Source organism: Egretta garzetta, unplaced genomic scaffold (genome assembly GCF_000687185.1).
Source record: "Egretta garzetta isolate BGI_Z169 unplaced genomic scaffold, ASM68718v1 scaffold2, whole genome shotgun sequence".
NCBI classification, from domain to species: Eukaryota; Metazoa; Chordata; class Aves; order Pelecaniformes; family Ardeidae; genus Egretta; species Egretta garzetta.
This window is the reverse complement of record NW_009258894.1, coordinates 4,698,568-4,712,574: the sequence shown is the minus strand read 5'-3', so window position 1 is coordinate 4,712,574 and position 14,007 is coordinate 4,698,568. Positions and strand designations below refer to the sequence as shown.

General features: G+C 42.4%; 1 protein-coding gene across 1 annotated transcript in view; it reads right to left on the bottom strand.

Annotated features, from left to right (window-relative positions):
* SMOC1 (SPARC related modular calcium binding 1) overlaps positions 1 to 13,346 on the bottom strand; it is an 85,217-nt gene extending 71,871 nt beyond the window's left edge. The window contains exons 1-3 of the mRNA XM_035889796.1: positions 13,227 to 13,346; positions 12,065 to 12,236; positions 4,458 to 4,570 (exon numbers count right to left, since the gene is read on the bottom strand). Of these exons, the coding sequence (XP_035745689.1) occupies positions 4,458 to 4,570; positions 12,065 to 12,236; positions 13,227 to 13,346 (405 nt within the window). The remainder of the gene's footprint in view (positions 1 to 4,457; positions 4,571 to 12,064; positions 12,237 to 13,226) is intronic.
* Between the last annotated feature and the right edge of the window lie 661 nt (positions 13,347 to 14,007).

Below are 14,007 nucleotides of genomic sequence, written 5' to 3'. Positions count from 1 at the left end.
CTCCAAGGAGGCTTGCTCTCAGCCGCTTGTATGCAGACTTGCAAGGAAAAGAAGCCACAGCTCGACAATGGAAGGTGGCAGCAAACAGCAAGGCACACCACAAAAAGCCCCACAAGACTACACGCCCAAAGCAGCATTAATACTGTTCACGTTCATATTCATCTGTCTGAAACGGAACCCGTTTAAAACCTCAGCAACCTTTTCTAAAAAACTGCTTGGGGGAAAACTATGAAGAATGCAAGTCTCTCTCGGCCCATGGCAACAAGCCCAATGGCACTAGGCAGCAACAGAAAGTGTGCAGATTACCCAATAGAGCCTGTTGTTTATGAAGAACAGATCACAGCAGGTTAAGTGCAGCATGGAAAGGGAATGGCATTTATGCAAAATACAGCATAACAGCAAAAAGGAGAGAGCAAGTCTTGGGAACAGAAACTGGTTTTAGTCATGTCCAATTTTGCACAACAGTACGTGACCTCAGCTTTAGATAATTAATCAAATTACTCATATCAAGCAAACATTCTTATGTTGTGAATAACTCAAATGTTATCTGCGTGCTTATATTACTGTGGGCTAAGTGCAGAGAGCTTTTGTTAGAGGAAGTAATATTCCCCACACAGACTGAAATATAAAAAAAATAGCAGAGCAATTCATCAGGTCTGCTCCCATTTACAGTCATCCCATCATGCTTGCAATGCCACCACCTCTTCCATGCTGCAAATCCATACCGCATTTTTAGATGTGTAAGCAGTGCTAAAAAAGGATTTGATAAGATCTTTGCGATACACAAACTCCCAGAATAAGGGAAGCAGCACACATGGTGCATAGAAACAGTTATGAAAACCAGTGAACTGACAGGTGCCTGTTCCTCTTCATGCAGTACACAGAACCCATTATAACCAGCCGTGCCTAGGAAAACTGGTCATCCAAGCAATAGAATTGGTGGCAACACTTCTTTTCAGTCTAGATTTTACAGACAATGAAAAAAAGACAGATTACACGAGTCTTCAAGACGCACAGCGTGTCTCTCTAATGCAATATTTAAATGCAAGCCAAACCAAGGTCTTTACCTTCAGGTCCTTCTCCCTTTAACCCTCCTTACCACATCTCACAGCTGGGTCTCAGAGCCAGCTGCCCTGCAGGGAAGCAGGAGGAGATAAGGCAAGCGTGGTCTCCCCTCTGCAGCTGCTGCCCCATGCAGCACGTGCTGCCGGTCACAGAACAGCAGAGTAGCTATGTTCTCTTCACCAGCCTACAAGACCATCCAATTTGCAGTGGATCCAGCCCCAAATTCACACAGTTTTGTACCACATGCAATTCCAGGAGCTGGGAAGTGCAGGATTGAGCTGCTTTCAGTGGAACAGCCTCGCTTAGTGCTGCTTTCAGTGTTTAGCCACAGTGATTGCAATTTAGTTTCTAATCAAGAGGATGATGATACACCACAAAAGCAACAGTTCAATCTGGTTAAGACCAAGCAGGCTCTATGAACATACAGTTACCACTACCAAACGCAGCTCCCAAACCTGCACTGTTCAGGTTTTTCACTCCTGCAAAACTTTGAAGAATTTCCAACAATTAATTAGACAAAAACCCAGATCTTTTCAAGTCTGATAGTAGGACCATGATGTGGGCCTGAATACCTACTGTGTTGGCAGCTACAAAAAAGAGGCTCAGCTCAAGATCTGAAAGCAAGTCATCCACATCTTGAGTGCTATAACAATGGACATTTGATATTCTAAATATATGCATGCATCTTTGTTTCCCCTCTGATCAGAATTCTTCCTGTGCCCAAAGCATTCCTCCAGTTACATAGAAGGGGGGGAAGTTGTTGCAAAAATTTCCCTAGCCAACTCTACACACAGCGTATGCATCTGCTTAGATTCTTGGTGAGATGGGGATTCAAGGTTGAAGAGCATGGTGGGTATTTCTCCTGGAAACTTCATTGAGAGATGCTGCTCTTTTCTGGACTTCCCAACCGAGATTTTGGAGTTTGGATGGAGCAACTCTCTGGATATTGAACCAGAGTAAACTAGTAACAGTTCAGATGTGACTTCCGCAAGGCCTCAAGGACTTCCAGAACTGGTCTACACAGCTTGCCTGCAGAGCAGAACCTGGGGGTGCCAATTCTCTGCACAAGAGATGCAGCATCCAAACCACCTCCACCAGATGAGATTTATTAACGAGTTGCTGGAAGCAAAAACTGTTTAGAACATTCACCAAAATTCTAATTCTTATACCTCCTTCTAAAATCAAAGTTTAATTAATTTGGACCAGAAGCTAAAGGAAATATTTGTTTCAAATGCAGGTTGAAACCAGTTGGCTTCCTCAGACATTGTTTTTCATTCACATCTTAGGCAGGGACAGTGACCTTAAATGCTGAAATATAAATGATGAAGCTGGTTCCTGAGGTATGTGGAACATGGGGTATTTTTACAATCCAAGGAATGATATGAATTTCAGTTAATTCCAGCTACAAAGGGACCAGAGGCTTCCTTCATCATGCCAGGTAAAACAAAAGCATTTTAGTGTTGACAGATAGGACTGAACGGAGGAAGAATGTGAAGTATCGCTTAGCTGCCAGCTGAAAACACCGTTTTTGTAAGCAGTTTCATGCTGCCCCTCCACTGGCAACCCACACTGGCCAGGGAATGTGCAGGAAAGAGGCCCAGCAACTGCTCCGCAATCCAGACACCAGTACCAACCTTCCAAATAAAAGCTTTGTTTCAGACAGGTTATCAACTGCACTCTCAGTCCAGCTTATTAGGATAAAATTTCACCTGCATCTCGTACTTTACTCTCCAAGAGATTGATGGACAGCTGACAGACATTGGAAAGTCAGCTTTCCTTCCCCTTTTTTTCTTGAACTATAAAGTTTAACATGGCATGCTTAGTTGGCCCACTGGGCTAGGTTTTATAACTATTCCTCTCCAGTGCCAACATAATCTGAGCAGCTCTAGACAAAATCAGATTTCAACAACTGAGAGTGTAGTCAGACTGCAAAAAAACTGCAGCCACCTTCTCTTACCCCCACCTTCCCAAGATGGTCCACACTGTATACAAATATCATGCTGCTCCAAAGAAGTATGCAAAGTTGGCAGGATGGATGAAAGTTTTCCCACTTCACCATTAAAAAACAAAACCATAACAAAACCACTCCCACACACCAGATAATGGGAGGGTAAGGCTGAAGGGGGGCATAAAAATTTTTGGTGGGTTATCACAAAAAAAATCTTTCCTCTCCTCTTCCCCCAGGCATCACAAAGTGTTTGAATGAACTTTTTGTCTTTCTCATCTTTTTGAAGCTCTTATTGATTATATTTTGGAATTTTTTTAACCTTCAAAAGACTTTGCAAACAATTACTAATGAATCCTAAAATTTCTGAGGCACAAGATCTCTAGAGCAGTGCTAGATATAGGGAAGCTAAGGCAAAAAAACTTGTGTGATTTACCTAAGTTCATAAAGTAGACATCATCAGGGTTGCAGGATTTTGGCTTTTGAGATACGCGCCAAACTGAGCAGAGAGTATACCCCTCCTACCTGTTAGGGAACTGTGCATGAGCCATTTTTAACACCCAGTTCAGTTAGCACTGGGACACTACTCAATATGCTAGTGGTAACAGAATTAAGTATCGCTCTTAATTTCTACCATGCCTCACCAAACTATTCTTCATCTCAATATCTCCTTCATGAGGGCTTTCTTTTTGCCATAACTACTTCAACTTCTCCTGAATTCTGCAGGACCTCTTCCAGTCCAATTACTTCTGAAGGATGCTCAGTGACCAGGACTATTAATTTTTCACAGACATTAAAGGCCAACAAACTGTAAGCCTCCTCTGCTACCCCTCCTGAGATAATTGCTTCTCAAGAGAAGCAGCATTATGAAACAGTCTACAATCTCAGCACATCATTTAGTTCCAGCAAGTGAGCAGTGAAGAATCAAAAACCCAAACAAAGCAGTCTCATCACCTCTCTGCCAGACCCCCAAAACACAACAGCACATATAACAGGAAAGAGGAGTTTGTCACTAAGAAGTACCCTGCAGAGGGAAGAGGCTCAACAGACCACTTTTTTGCTGGGATAGATGAAGCACAGGTAACAGCAGAAGCAGCTTGGTCCACCCTGTTCTGTGGGGTCGCAGCTCTCTTTGCAGCTCATCTTTGGGGAAAAATTGACCTCCCCTGCAACTTGTTTTTGTTTCTGTACTATGCTGGAGGTTGATGCCAGTTGTTTCTGTGGTACACTGGAGGTGCATGCCATTAGATATGTATGTGTCTTAAGGTATGGTGACCGAATCAAAGCTTCCAGTTGGTTAACCAAGTCCCCAGCTTTCAACACTTTCACCTGAGTAACCAAGTCAGAGTGCGCACCCATGCTGCTATCATTGCTTGGCTCATGTCTTAACAGTGATTCCCCTGCAGCCACTGGGAGCCTGGCTGAAGGAAGCAAACAGAAATGTTACCTGGGTGAATGATCCATCCTCATTGCATTCTGGGATGAAGACTGCTTCCTGGGGCTTCTTTGCCTGTTCCAGTGCTTGAGCTCTCTCTAATCGACACTTGCTTTGGCCAGCATCTACAAAGAGAAAAGCAAAACCCACTTAGATTGCAAACACCATTTGGCCACTTCAAAAGCTACCAGATGCACCACGCAGCTGCAGGGTGGGGGGAACCCAAACAAACAAATAGAAGGCATCAAGGACCATTACCTTCACATTAACAACGCAGCTATGGAGTTAGCACTCATGATCCCAAGACAAATATGAACCCAGACAATCAAACTATGAGCCAGTTAATGAAGAACTGCCTGATTTCCTAGACAACATGAATTTATATTTTTTATAGTTGTTATGGTCATCCAAGGACTCTGGAAGCTTCTTCCATCAAGTGCTGGAGCACAATGTCCACTCAGTGAAAGACCTTCCCAGTGGGAGTTGCGTTTGGGTTAACGGCCTGAAATTGGATGGCCCAGAAGCAAACAATGTGGAAGAAGGGATAGCCACAGCAAAGCTTCTTCTCTGAGCAACTCTCCATGTAAGATGCTAAAATAACCAGCCACCCATCTGAACTTTCACCTTTGCATGGTTCAAATACGGTAGATACTCCATTGCCTGTGCTTTCCTGAAACCCAGCTTCTACCTCTAGTCCCAGTGCCTACAGCCAGGTGCGCATTATACTTTCTCATATCACTCACTCTACTGCCAAGAAAAAACACATTTCTCTACAAGCAGAGCTTGAAGGGTTAAGATCTCAGCTCTGCACTTACTTCAGAGGATAGCAGCACATAACATGACCTTAACCCTTTCCAGGTCCAGCTCACTGTTACAGAGCATAGACCCAGATAAGCCTAACACTGATGACTGATGGGTCAAAGAGGAGAGTTCTCCCCTGCAGAGATACAGATTGACTCAGTGTTTACATTTGAAAACATGATGTCTAACAGTACTGCTGTTCAGTCTAGAAAGAGAAGAAAAACAGCAAACATCTGTTTCCACAGGACTCTGACACAGGGACTAGCAACCTTCTTTCCTTTCCCATGAATCCACTGACTGAAAGATTTTCAGTGCAGAAGCTGCAAAATCTGATCATCAGAATCTTTCAGCAGCAGCATGGAGACTGATCAAGGTTGAGTCCCCATTCTACCAGGTATGGAAATCACAGTGGTTAACAAAAAAATTCTACTGGATCCCTGAAGATCCCATATTCTTCTTCACAGATCGCATGAACTTCAACAACAGAATCACAGATACCAGCCAGTCTGTGTTCTCAGATCAACTGAATTCACATTGTGTGGCAATAGAAGCAATTTCCATCTAACCATATCTAGATGCAGAAGCCAATGACAACGCTGTAAATGGTTTTGATAAAGACACAGACCAAAGCTTTCAAGCAGAGTACTTTACTTGCACAACTGATGACTCAAGAGACTAAGATTCTGGTTTGCCAACACAGTTTCATTTTAAACATATCGCATTTCTTCCCAAGAAGGATTTCACAAGTCTTCTGAAATTATGGAAACCAAACCCTTCTGTTTGGAAAAAGTCATTGTTCATAGCAATAGTATTCAGCACAGACGCCTGTAGCTTAGGCACTGGGTTACGAAGCAAGAGTGCCTATATCAACTCTGCCACTGACCCACTGAGTGATTACGAGTCAGCCACCTCACCTCCCTATGACCTTGCATCCCTTCTGATCCTATGTCACTCATCTTTAGGCTGTAATTTGTTTGTGGGTGTTTGCACAATACCCTTAGCACATGGAGCTTTGATCTCAGGTGGACCTATTATGAGCTTGTATAAAGAGCAAGATTGTTTCTCACAGAATGAAAAGACTTTCTTGAATAAAATCTACAGTGAATTTAGAAAAGCAGTATTTTTTTCCTAATTAGCCATGATATAACCTCTAAGCTGGAATTTACTTTTTTCCACCCCCTGCTTGCCAAAGCGACCAGATGATCAGACCTTGTTTGCACACCTCCATTGGAGGACAGTCCTGCCAGCAGTATTGACCCTTCCAACACATGTTTGCTCTTTCAGCTGAAAAGGAAGCACTGGCAATGCTGTTAACTGGAGCACCTAACAATCACCTGCAGATCTCCTGTTCAAGCTTCAGAATCTAATCTTGTTTGGCATGACATAGGACGTTATTACAAAACCAGATGGTGTGGCTGCACCTTCTGTTTTATAGCTAGCTGTCTGCCTAAAAACACCTTCAAGCTCTGCTTCACATGAGACAACTAAGTAGCAAAAAAATCAGCATAAATTATGCAGATCTGCACGTATAGGAAAGCAAAAGAGAGACTTACAAATTTTTCACATGACAAATTCACACATTCACACAGATTCACAAATGAAAGTGTTTTCTAGTCTCTCCATCTGAGATACAGAACTGCAGACAGGCATATCTGGTTCCTCTCCTGAACATAAAACAGAAGCGTAAAGCATTTCCACATAGCATCTACTTTAGTGCTGGCACACTCACAACTACATGACTGAAACTGGATGCTTCACCACGTAGCTGGTAGGAACAAACCTTCTGTGGTATCCCCTGTAGTACAAATACATTAGGAGCCCAGGCAGAAGGGACACTAACTCAGATCTTTGTCCAATTTGTCTAATGAGCAGACAGCCATGCACACAATCAAGCCCTTAGTATAAGGAGAAGATAATATAAACCTGTTACTGCTAAGCTGACTATGTTCCTCCTGACAATTTTCACTTGCCTTTATAGATTGAACTCTCTACTACCACCCAGTAGACCACACTGCATAGGATGCCACCACTACACCACACTGCATAGGATGCCACCACTACACCACAGCACTAAAGAGCTCACCGTTGTTGCAGCATCCCCTTTTGCAATTCAACCCTTGGCTCAAGTGATATCTCTTCACAACTTCCTGCTGAAGTGCAGAGAAGACAGACAATTTTTGTCCTGTTCATGAACACTCAGCCCTGATTACTTCTCCTCTCCTCCCTCATTGATTTCCAAAGGTCATGCCAGTCCTTTTACAGCCTTGACTTGGAACAACCACCTATATACCACGATGGCTGGAGAGGTGTGTGCATACTGCTATCTTTTTTGTCTGTCATTTCACGGTTCAGTTCCAGTAAAAACAGTGCCTTTTAATATCAACATTTACCAGTTTGTTTTTAAAAGGGTTGTCAATCCTTCTCTTCCTCACTCCATAGGCTGGTATTTTTATAATGTTTGCATCAACATGTGATTTCAGTGGGATGACGTCACCTTGCTATTTTTGCTTTGTTAATTAGAAAATGTAAAATATTACATAAGTGCCAAGTGTTAAAAAGTGGCTGCCAAGTCACTCGCCCCAAATAAGATGTATTACAAATTTTACTAAAGCCTGATGTTACGATGTAGATTCACATACGCTATTCTGCATTTTGATTGTTTACCTTAGTGTTTCAACAGTTTTTCTTCCCTCTTCTTAAAAATGTTCTCTGGTGTATCAAACACCAAGCTTACAAAACGGAATGGCATTAATGCATTCCAGTTTCATGGTCCGGACAGACTAAATAGGAATTTCTCCCCTCCCATACATAAGGTGAAAAACCAAAACAGGATGACCTTTTTAAAAGCAGAGCTGTTTAATAATTTGACTTTAAATATCTTCAAACTTAGGACAGATTTACTGCAGCTCAGAAAGCTGCCTTTTAAAGGAAATTCATTCTCAGGTTGGTAGCTGGCAACTAGGAGATTGTGAACTACAAGCGATGTTTTTGACATCTGTGGCCTAATCTGCAGAATGCAGGTGCACATAATTTTGGATTTTGCAATGAAGTTGGCCAGTTACCATGGTTGATCTTATCCATGAACAGTTTATTCAAATGAGACCACCATGTCCCTCATAATATACACAGTGCACTCCTGAACAGGCCCCAAGAATTCCAGCATCCTCTCTTCAACAGAGAGAGGCAGTTTTGACAGCACACATCATCACGGTATAAAGACCCAAGCTACCCTAATAATACAAAGTAAAACATCTCCAGGCATCCACATAACACTAGCAGCAGATCTATGCAACGCAACCACAAAAATTTATCTATTCAATTTTAGTTCTACTTTGTTTTTATCAAAAGCTCAAAGGACAAAAATTGTTCCAAGCAGCTTTTGAACTATTTCTAGTTCCATTAGGTAACTGTCTCACGTGCAGGCCAGGTCCCCACCAGGCATGAAGCAGTCGGTCCAGCTACACTGAAGTCAGCAGATTCGTACCCATTTACTCCAGCCAATGATCCGTGTATTTGCATATAACAGGCAAAAATGGAACATGAGCAAACTACAAACACATGCCCATCTGTCCCACAGGGTGTCAATCATTCTTCACTCTCCCCATTGTTTTCCACTTCATTTCTGACAAGTCCTACACCTGCAATCTCCAAATTCTTTCCTTCCATACTGACATGTTTTGCTCCTTCTTTGATACCCACACACCATTTCTACTCCAGAGTTCCCTTACTTATTTGGAGCATACCTGAAAACACGCCTAAATTTGCAAAGTGATTGAAAGTGTCACTTCAGATTTTATGGCCTAACTGCTGCCAAGGAGGGACCCTCTTTACTCTCCATTGACTAGGAATAAGAAAGTTCAACGACAAAACACATGGATCTAGCAAATAGACTAAAAAAAAATTATTTCAAAATACCATCTCCTGTCCAACAAGAACAGTAGGTAGAGGAGAAAGATTACCTTCAAACAACCCATCATTGGTCAGAAGGAGACCTTTACTTTCCAGCACATTAGCCAAAAGTTGTGTTCATCCAGCTGTTCCAGGAGATGGGCTGAAGACACATTCTACAGAGACTCATGGTCTAAGAACAAGCTCTGTACCAGCATGCTTTCAAAACCAACCATTATAAAAGTTTTTTATAACACTCCCACCCTGTTTTTTTTAATTGAATAGGCCAAACAAGTTCCTAGAAACAAACCAGTTAACATAGAACTTAAATGTGTTTTAAGCCACAGATATCCAACATACCCTAACAGCCACTGCATAATCTTGACAGTTTGCCAAGACTCATTTAACAAATATTTGTCCTTCATCCCTGAAAAGTTTTGAGGCAGAACTCTTATTTGACGTCAGAGCTTAATATGCCTGCTCACAAAATATCCAGGTAGCAGTGCTTGGCTGTGTATTTTTAAATGCACAGCTATGCCATCTGGAACTATTCTCTGGAATCTCATCAGTGAGGCTCCATTTGTCATGGATGCCATAGTTTGATCATTTTAAGCTACTCCTGACTTTTAACCCTTTGTGATGTGTGTGAGGGTTTGAAGGGAGTTCAGATAATTTAGCACTGACAGAATTTCATTGAAAAGCACATGAGGAAGCTAGCAAGGAGCAAGAGCTGCGTAAGAGTTATTGTTCCCAAAGGGCTGGAAAGATTTCATCTTTAAAGGTCCTTAGCTTCTTGAGAGAGAACAGAGAGCTAAGCTGAATCAAAAAGATTCTGTTCTCACTATGGAAACCATTCTGCTTTCCTTGGCACAAGCACAGTTCAAGTTATCAGCATATGAAATTGGAAACCAACAGTAATCTGGGGTGCAAAACCATGCCTTGCTGACCACAATATATTTCCCTCTTTTTCTTGTTTTAGTTACCTGTGTTTTTTCCTCCCCCCAGAGGAGGAAGCAAGTTAAAATTGCTCACTTCGTAAGGATAAGTTCTTGGATACAGCATCTACCACAACTGCATGTAACTAGGCTCGAAGGCCCATGGGATCCCTTCCAGTTCTATGGGAGTTTCCCTGTAGAGCATCTCTGTCATGCAGAAGGAATAAAGGCTGTTCAGGATAAACCTGGTGCCCTACTGCAGAAGGTGCTCAAACACTGCTGGTGATACCTTCCTTTGAGTGAGTACAAGATACAGACCTGGCCAACCACCTGTAGTTAGGCACACCTTTCTCGCAACTGTCTGTATTTGCCAAGAACAGTGATCTTTATGCACAACTAGAGGTCATATTCCTATTGCGACCAGAAAAGCAAAATACCTTTTGATAGCAGCACACATGGAAATTACCAGCAAGGTTAAATTTGAACGTGATAGTTAAAAGAATATTCCTACTTCCCAGGGATTCATGGAAATGTTAGTGTGTTGAAAGCAAGACTTGTGGTTGTCAAACACTCCCACATTATTAGGTACTGTACAGTACCACAGGGTAAGAGGAAAAAGGAAAGAACACTAGTAGTTTCAGCTAAACATTTCAATTGTGTCAGAGAGCAGACAGGAAGGTATGCTTTACCTGTGCTTAAGACAAAAGAGTCTTTAGTTACTTCTTTAGGACTCTTTACAATCACAAAATGCAGTAGGCTGTGTAGTTTGGCACTCAACATTTTCTTCATTTCTAGAAACAGACACTTTTGCATATGGATATACCACATTTCAGGTCCCATGCTTTAAGTGACTGAACAGTGCCAGTTTATATGCCAGTATCAGCCATGGAGTTGCCTATCTAAGCCACTCTGCTCAAGTAATGAAATCAAAAGCAGGGCTCCTACCCTACCACTTCTTATCATGATACTCAAAAATGCCACACTTGCAAGAACAGTCCAACCACTTCTTGGGCCCTGGGAAGAAAGCCTCTGGGTTTAATCACACAAGTAAGCTTTTTTCCAATGAGAAATTGTCTAAAAGAGAGCAATATTTGAGGTCATGCTCATAATTTACCTAAACTATAAAGCCTGTCAATACATTGAAAAGGGATTTCCATTTTAGAACAAGTAATTCTGACAAAGATATATTTTTGTAATAGTAAAAAAGCCTTCATAAGCAAAAGTCAGGCTTAAACGTGTGCCTATTTATCCTTCCACAGGGATTTTAATGAGTTTCTCCTGTCACTTTAACCAATTGCTAAAAACATCTGTGCCATCTGCCCTCTGAGTCAATTGTGCTCTCAGAAAATGCACTCAACTTGATTTTTCACTTTACTGCAGAAGCAAACCATTTGTGTGACAAGACACCAAAATTCCTTAAGAGTTGCAACTTTATCTTTAGACTATGCTGAAGAGCTGAACTGAGAGAGAAACAATATTCTCACTTTTAAGTAGACGTGTAACAGCAAACAGGCAAAAAAGAGGCCAAGTCAAGCCTTGCACGCATTCTGTTGTCTCAGTTAGCTCAGCACAGAAAGGCTGTGTATGTCTGGAAAGGGACTAGACATCTAATGTGCACCACATTTTCTTTCCCACTCCACATTCCTATCACTCAAGGGTATCTCAGTTCCTCACCAGCACAGGTAGCAAGGAAGATCTCTTCTTTCAGGACTTGATTTTGCATTTCCATGGGGCCAGCTCCTTCTGCTCTGCAGACATATACTTCAGCCCTTTTTCAGTGATGTCTCTGGCTCCTTTGCCTTCTTTCATTGATAATTCGCTCGTTTTTTACTCCTGCCACCTAAATGCAGACTCAGATACCCATGCTCACACGAATGCACTATTTCAGTCAGATTACTCACAGAGCATGGTACTAAACTCAAGGGCCTAAGAATCCAGTTTCTTATGAGGTCAGACTCCCATTCCTCCCCTCAAAGGCATTTGAAATCCACCTACCTTTGCACCGGCCGCGATGTGTCACACTCAGACTTGACTCCCGGCATTTGGCTCTCTGGTAGTCGCACATTGACTCGTATGTTCTGCCATCAGAGGCGCAGAGGGGTTTGGACTGGGACCTGGAGCAATGCAGGTTACACTGAGGGTCTCTGTCACGGTCACTTATTAAAAACTGAAGGAAGTGAAAAAAAGGAGGGAGAAAAGAAAAAAAAATATTGGTTTTGTTTGGTTTCCCAAAACAGAGCACGGTGTATTTTGGTTTTATGACAATAGCAATATGGCCTGTAATGCAGTTTAAGCTGCCTACCAAGGTTGACTTTGCCTGAAGGGAACTTAAAATGAAACACGTACATCTTTAAAAAAAAAACCTAAAGGGCCTTTGCCATTCCATTTTCTTTAATAGAACGGAAACATTACTCACTCTGCCTCACCTCTGAAAACATAAGATGTGCAAAGCCAAACACAACCCACGCGGGAAGGGCAATACTGAGTCACAACAGCCCAGCTTGCCCAGTGTCCTGCCACAAACAATATCTGGTACTAGACAATTTTAGTCAGAGGTGCAAGAAACTTATCACCAAGAACGAAGGAACCCAAATAACCTATCATGATTGACCTTGGTAGTTGAACCATGGATGCGGCCAGCTTCATATCACCAGTTATTTGGTTTTTTGAAACATGACGTATGTCATCTGTGGATACCACCTGCAACAGCATACCTGCACACTCCCAAAGCCACGCTTTGTTCCTTCCCAATGACATCCTGCCCAGCTGTCAACTGCATTCCATGCATCCCACAATCTAATTGCACACTATGTGAAAATCTATTTCCTTTCAGAATTTTGAATTTTTCATCTTTCTGAATACCTCTTCTTCCCAAGCATTCAGTTCAGATGCAGCCTGCTTTCTTCTCAGCCTCTCAGTGCAAACAACCCCAGTCTCCCAATTCCTTGCCCAGAAGAATTCCTCCATACCACAATCACTTCTGTTCACCTTCCCTGAGGCCAGCTTGGCTTCTGCCTTACCTTTTAGAGATGGGGAAACCCACAATGCACATGAATGAGTCCCCAGTTTCTGTCTGCTTGTCCCCTGGAAATCCCAACACCTGCCAGTAGTTCACTGTTGTACCCTCAGCTATACTCTGAGCTGCCTATAGGGATACACAGGTCTCTTTCCCAAGTTCATACTGTCTTCCTGAGGACCCCAACTGCCCATCCTCTTTCCATAACCATTGGAAGAGCTTCACCAGGACATGATAGTAGCAGCCCTTTTCACTTCCCATGCTACCCCGCTCAGTGATTAGTCAGTCAGACCTTTAACTATTACCCAAACCCAACCACCTGCTCACAAGAAGATTTCAGGGGGCTCCTGCATCACGTCCCATTAAGCAAAGAAAAGGAAAGTTAAAGATGTCTTAAGCCCCTTGCAAGCCTCGGAGGACCAGAGTTGCTCTCTAACACACCAATATCCCACCTCGATGTCAAAGCACTTAGGAGCTCAGCAGCTCGGAGCTGGCTGGCAAGTGGGCACTGACTGACACCCTGCCTGCATGCACAAAGCCACAGCTCTCCAAGTGTGTTGATAGCTGGATGCCTTACAGGGAAGTGTGAGTCACTGCCATAATCACCTTGGTGTTACAGTTGCCTACAAAGCTGTCTGCTGGATGCTTTGAGGTTAAAGCTGTTGAAAAAACATTGCCTGAAGCCTAGTTTGGGTTGGTTTTTAACCACTCCAAGAACATGCATCTCTGAAATTTGTTTTTTGACATTTAAAAAAAAAATCTTCACCCTGTTTCTCTCCCCAATTAAATGAGATGAAAAACAATTGAGAAGTTGCATACTTTCATATAAAAACTTACTAGCTCTGTACTGCTGGATCTTTTGAAGAATCATACATTACAAAAAACCCTATTTAAACATGACAGCTGGGAAAAGTAAGCAAGG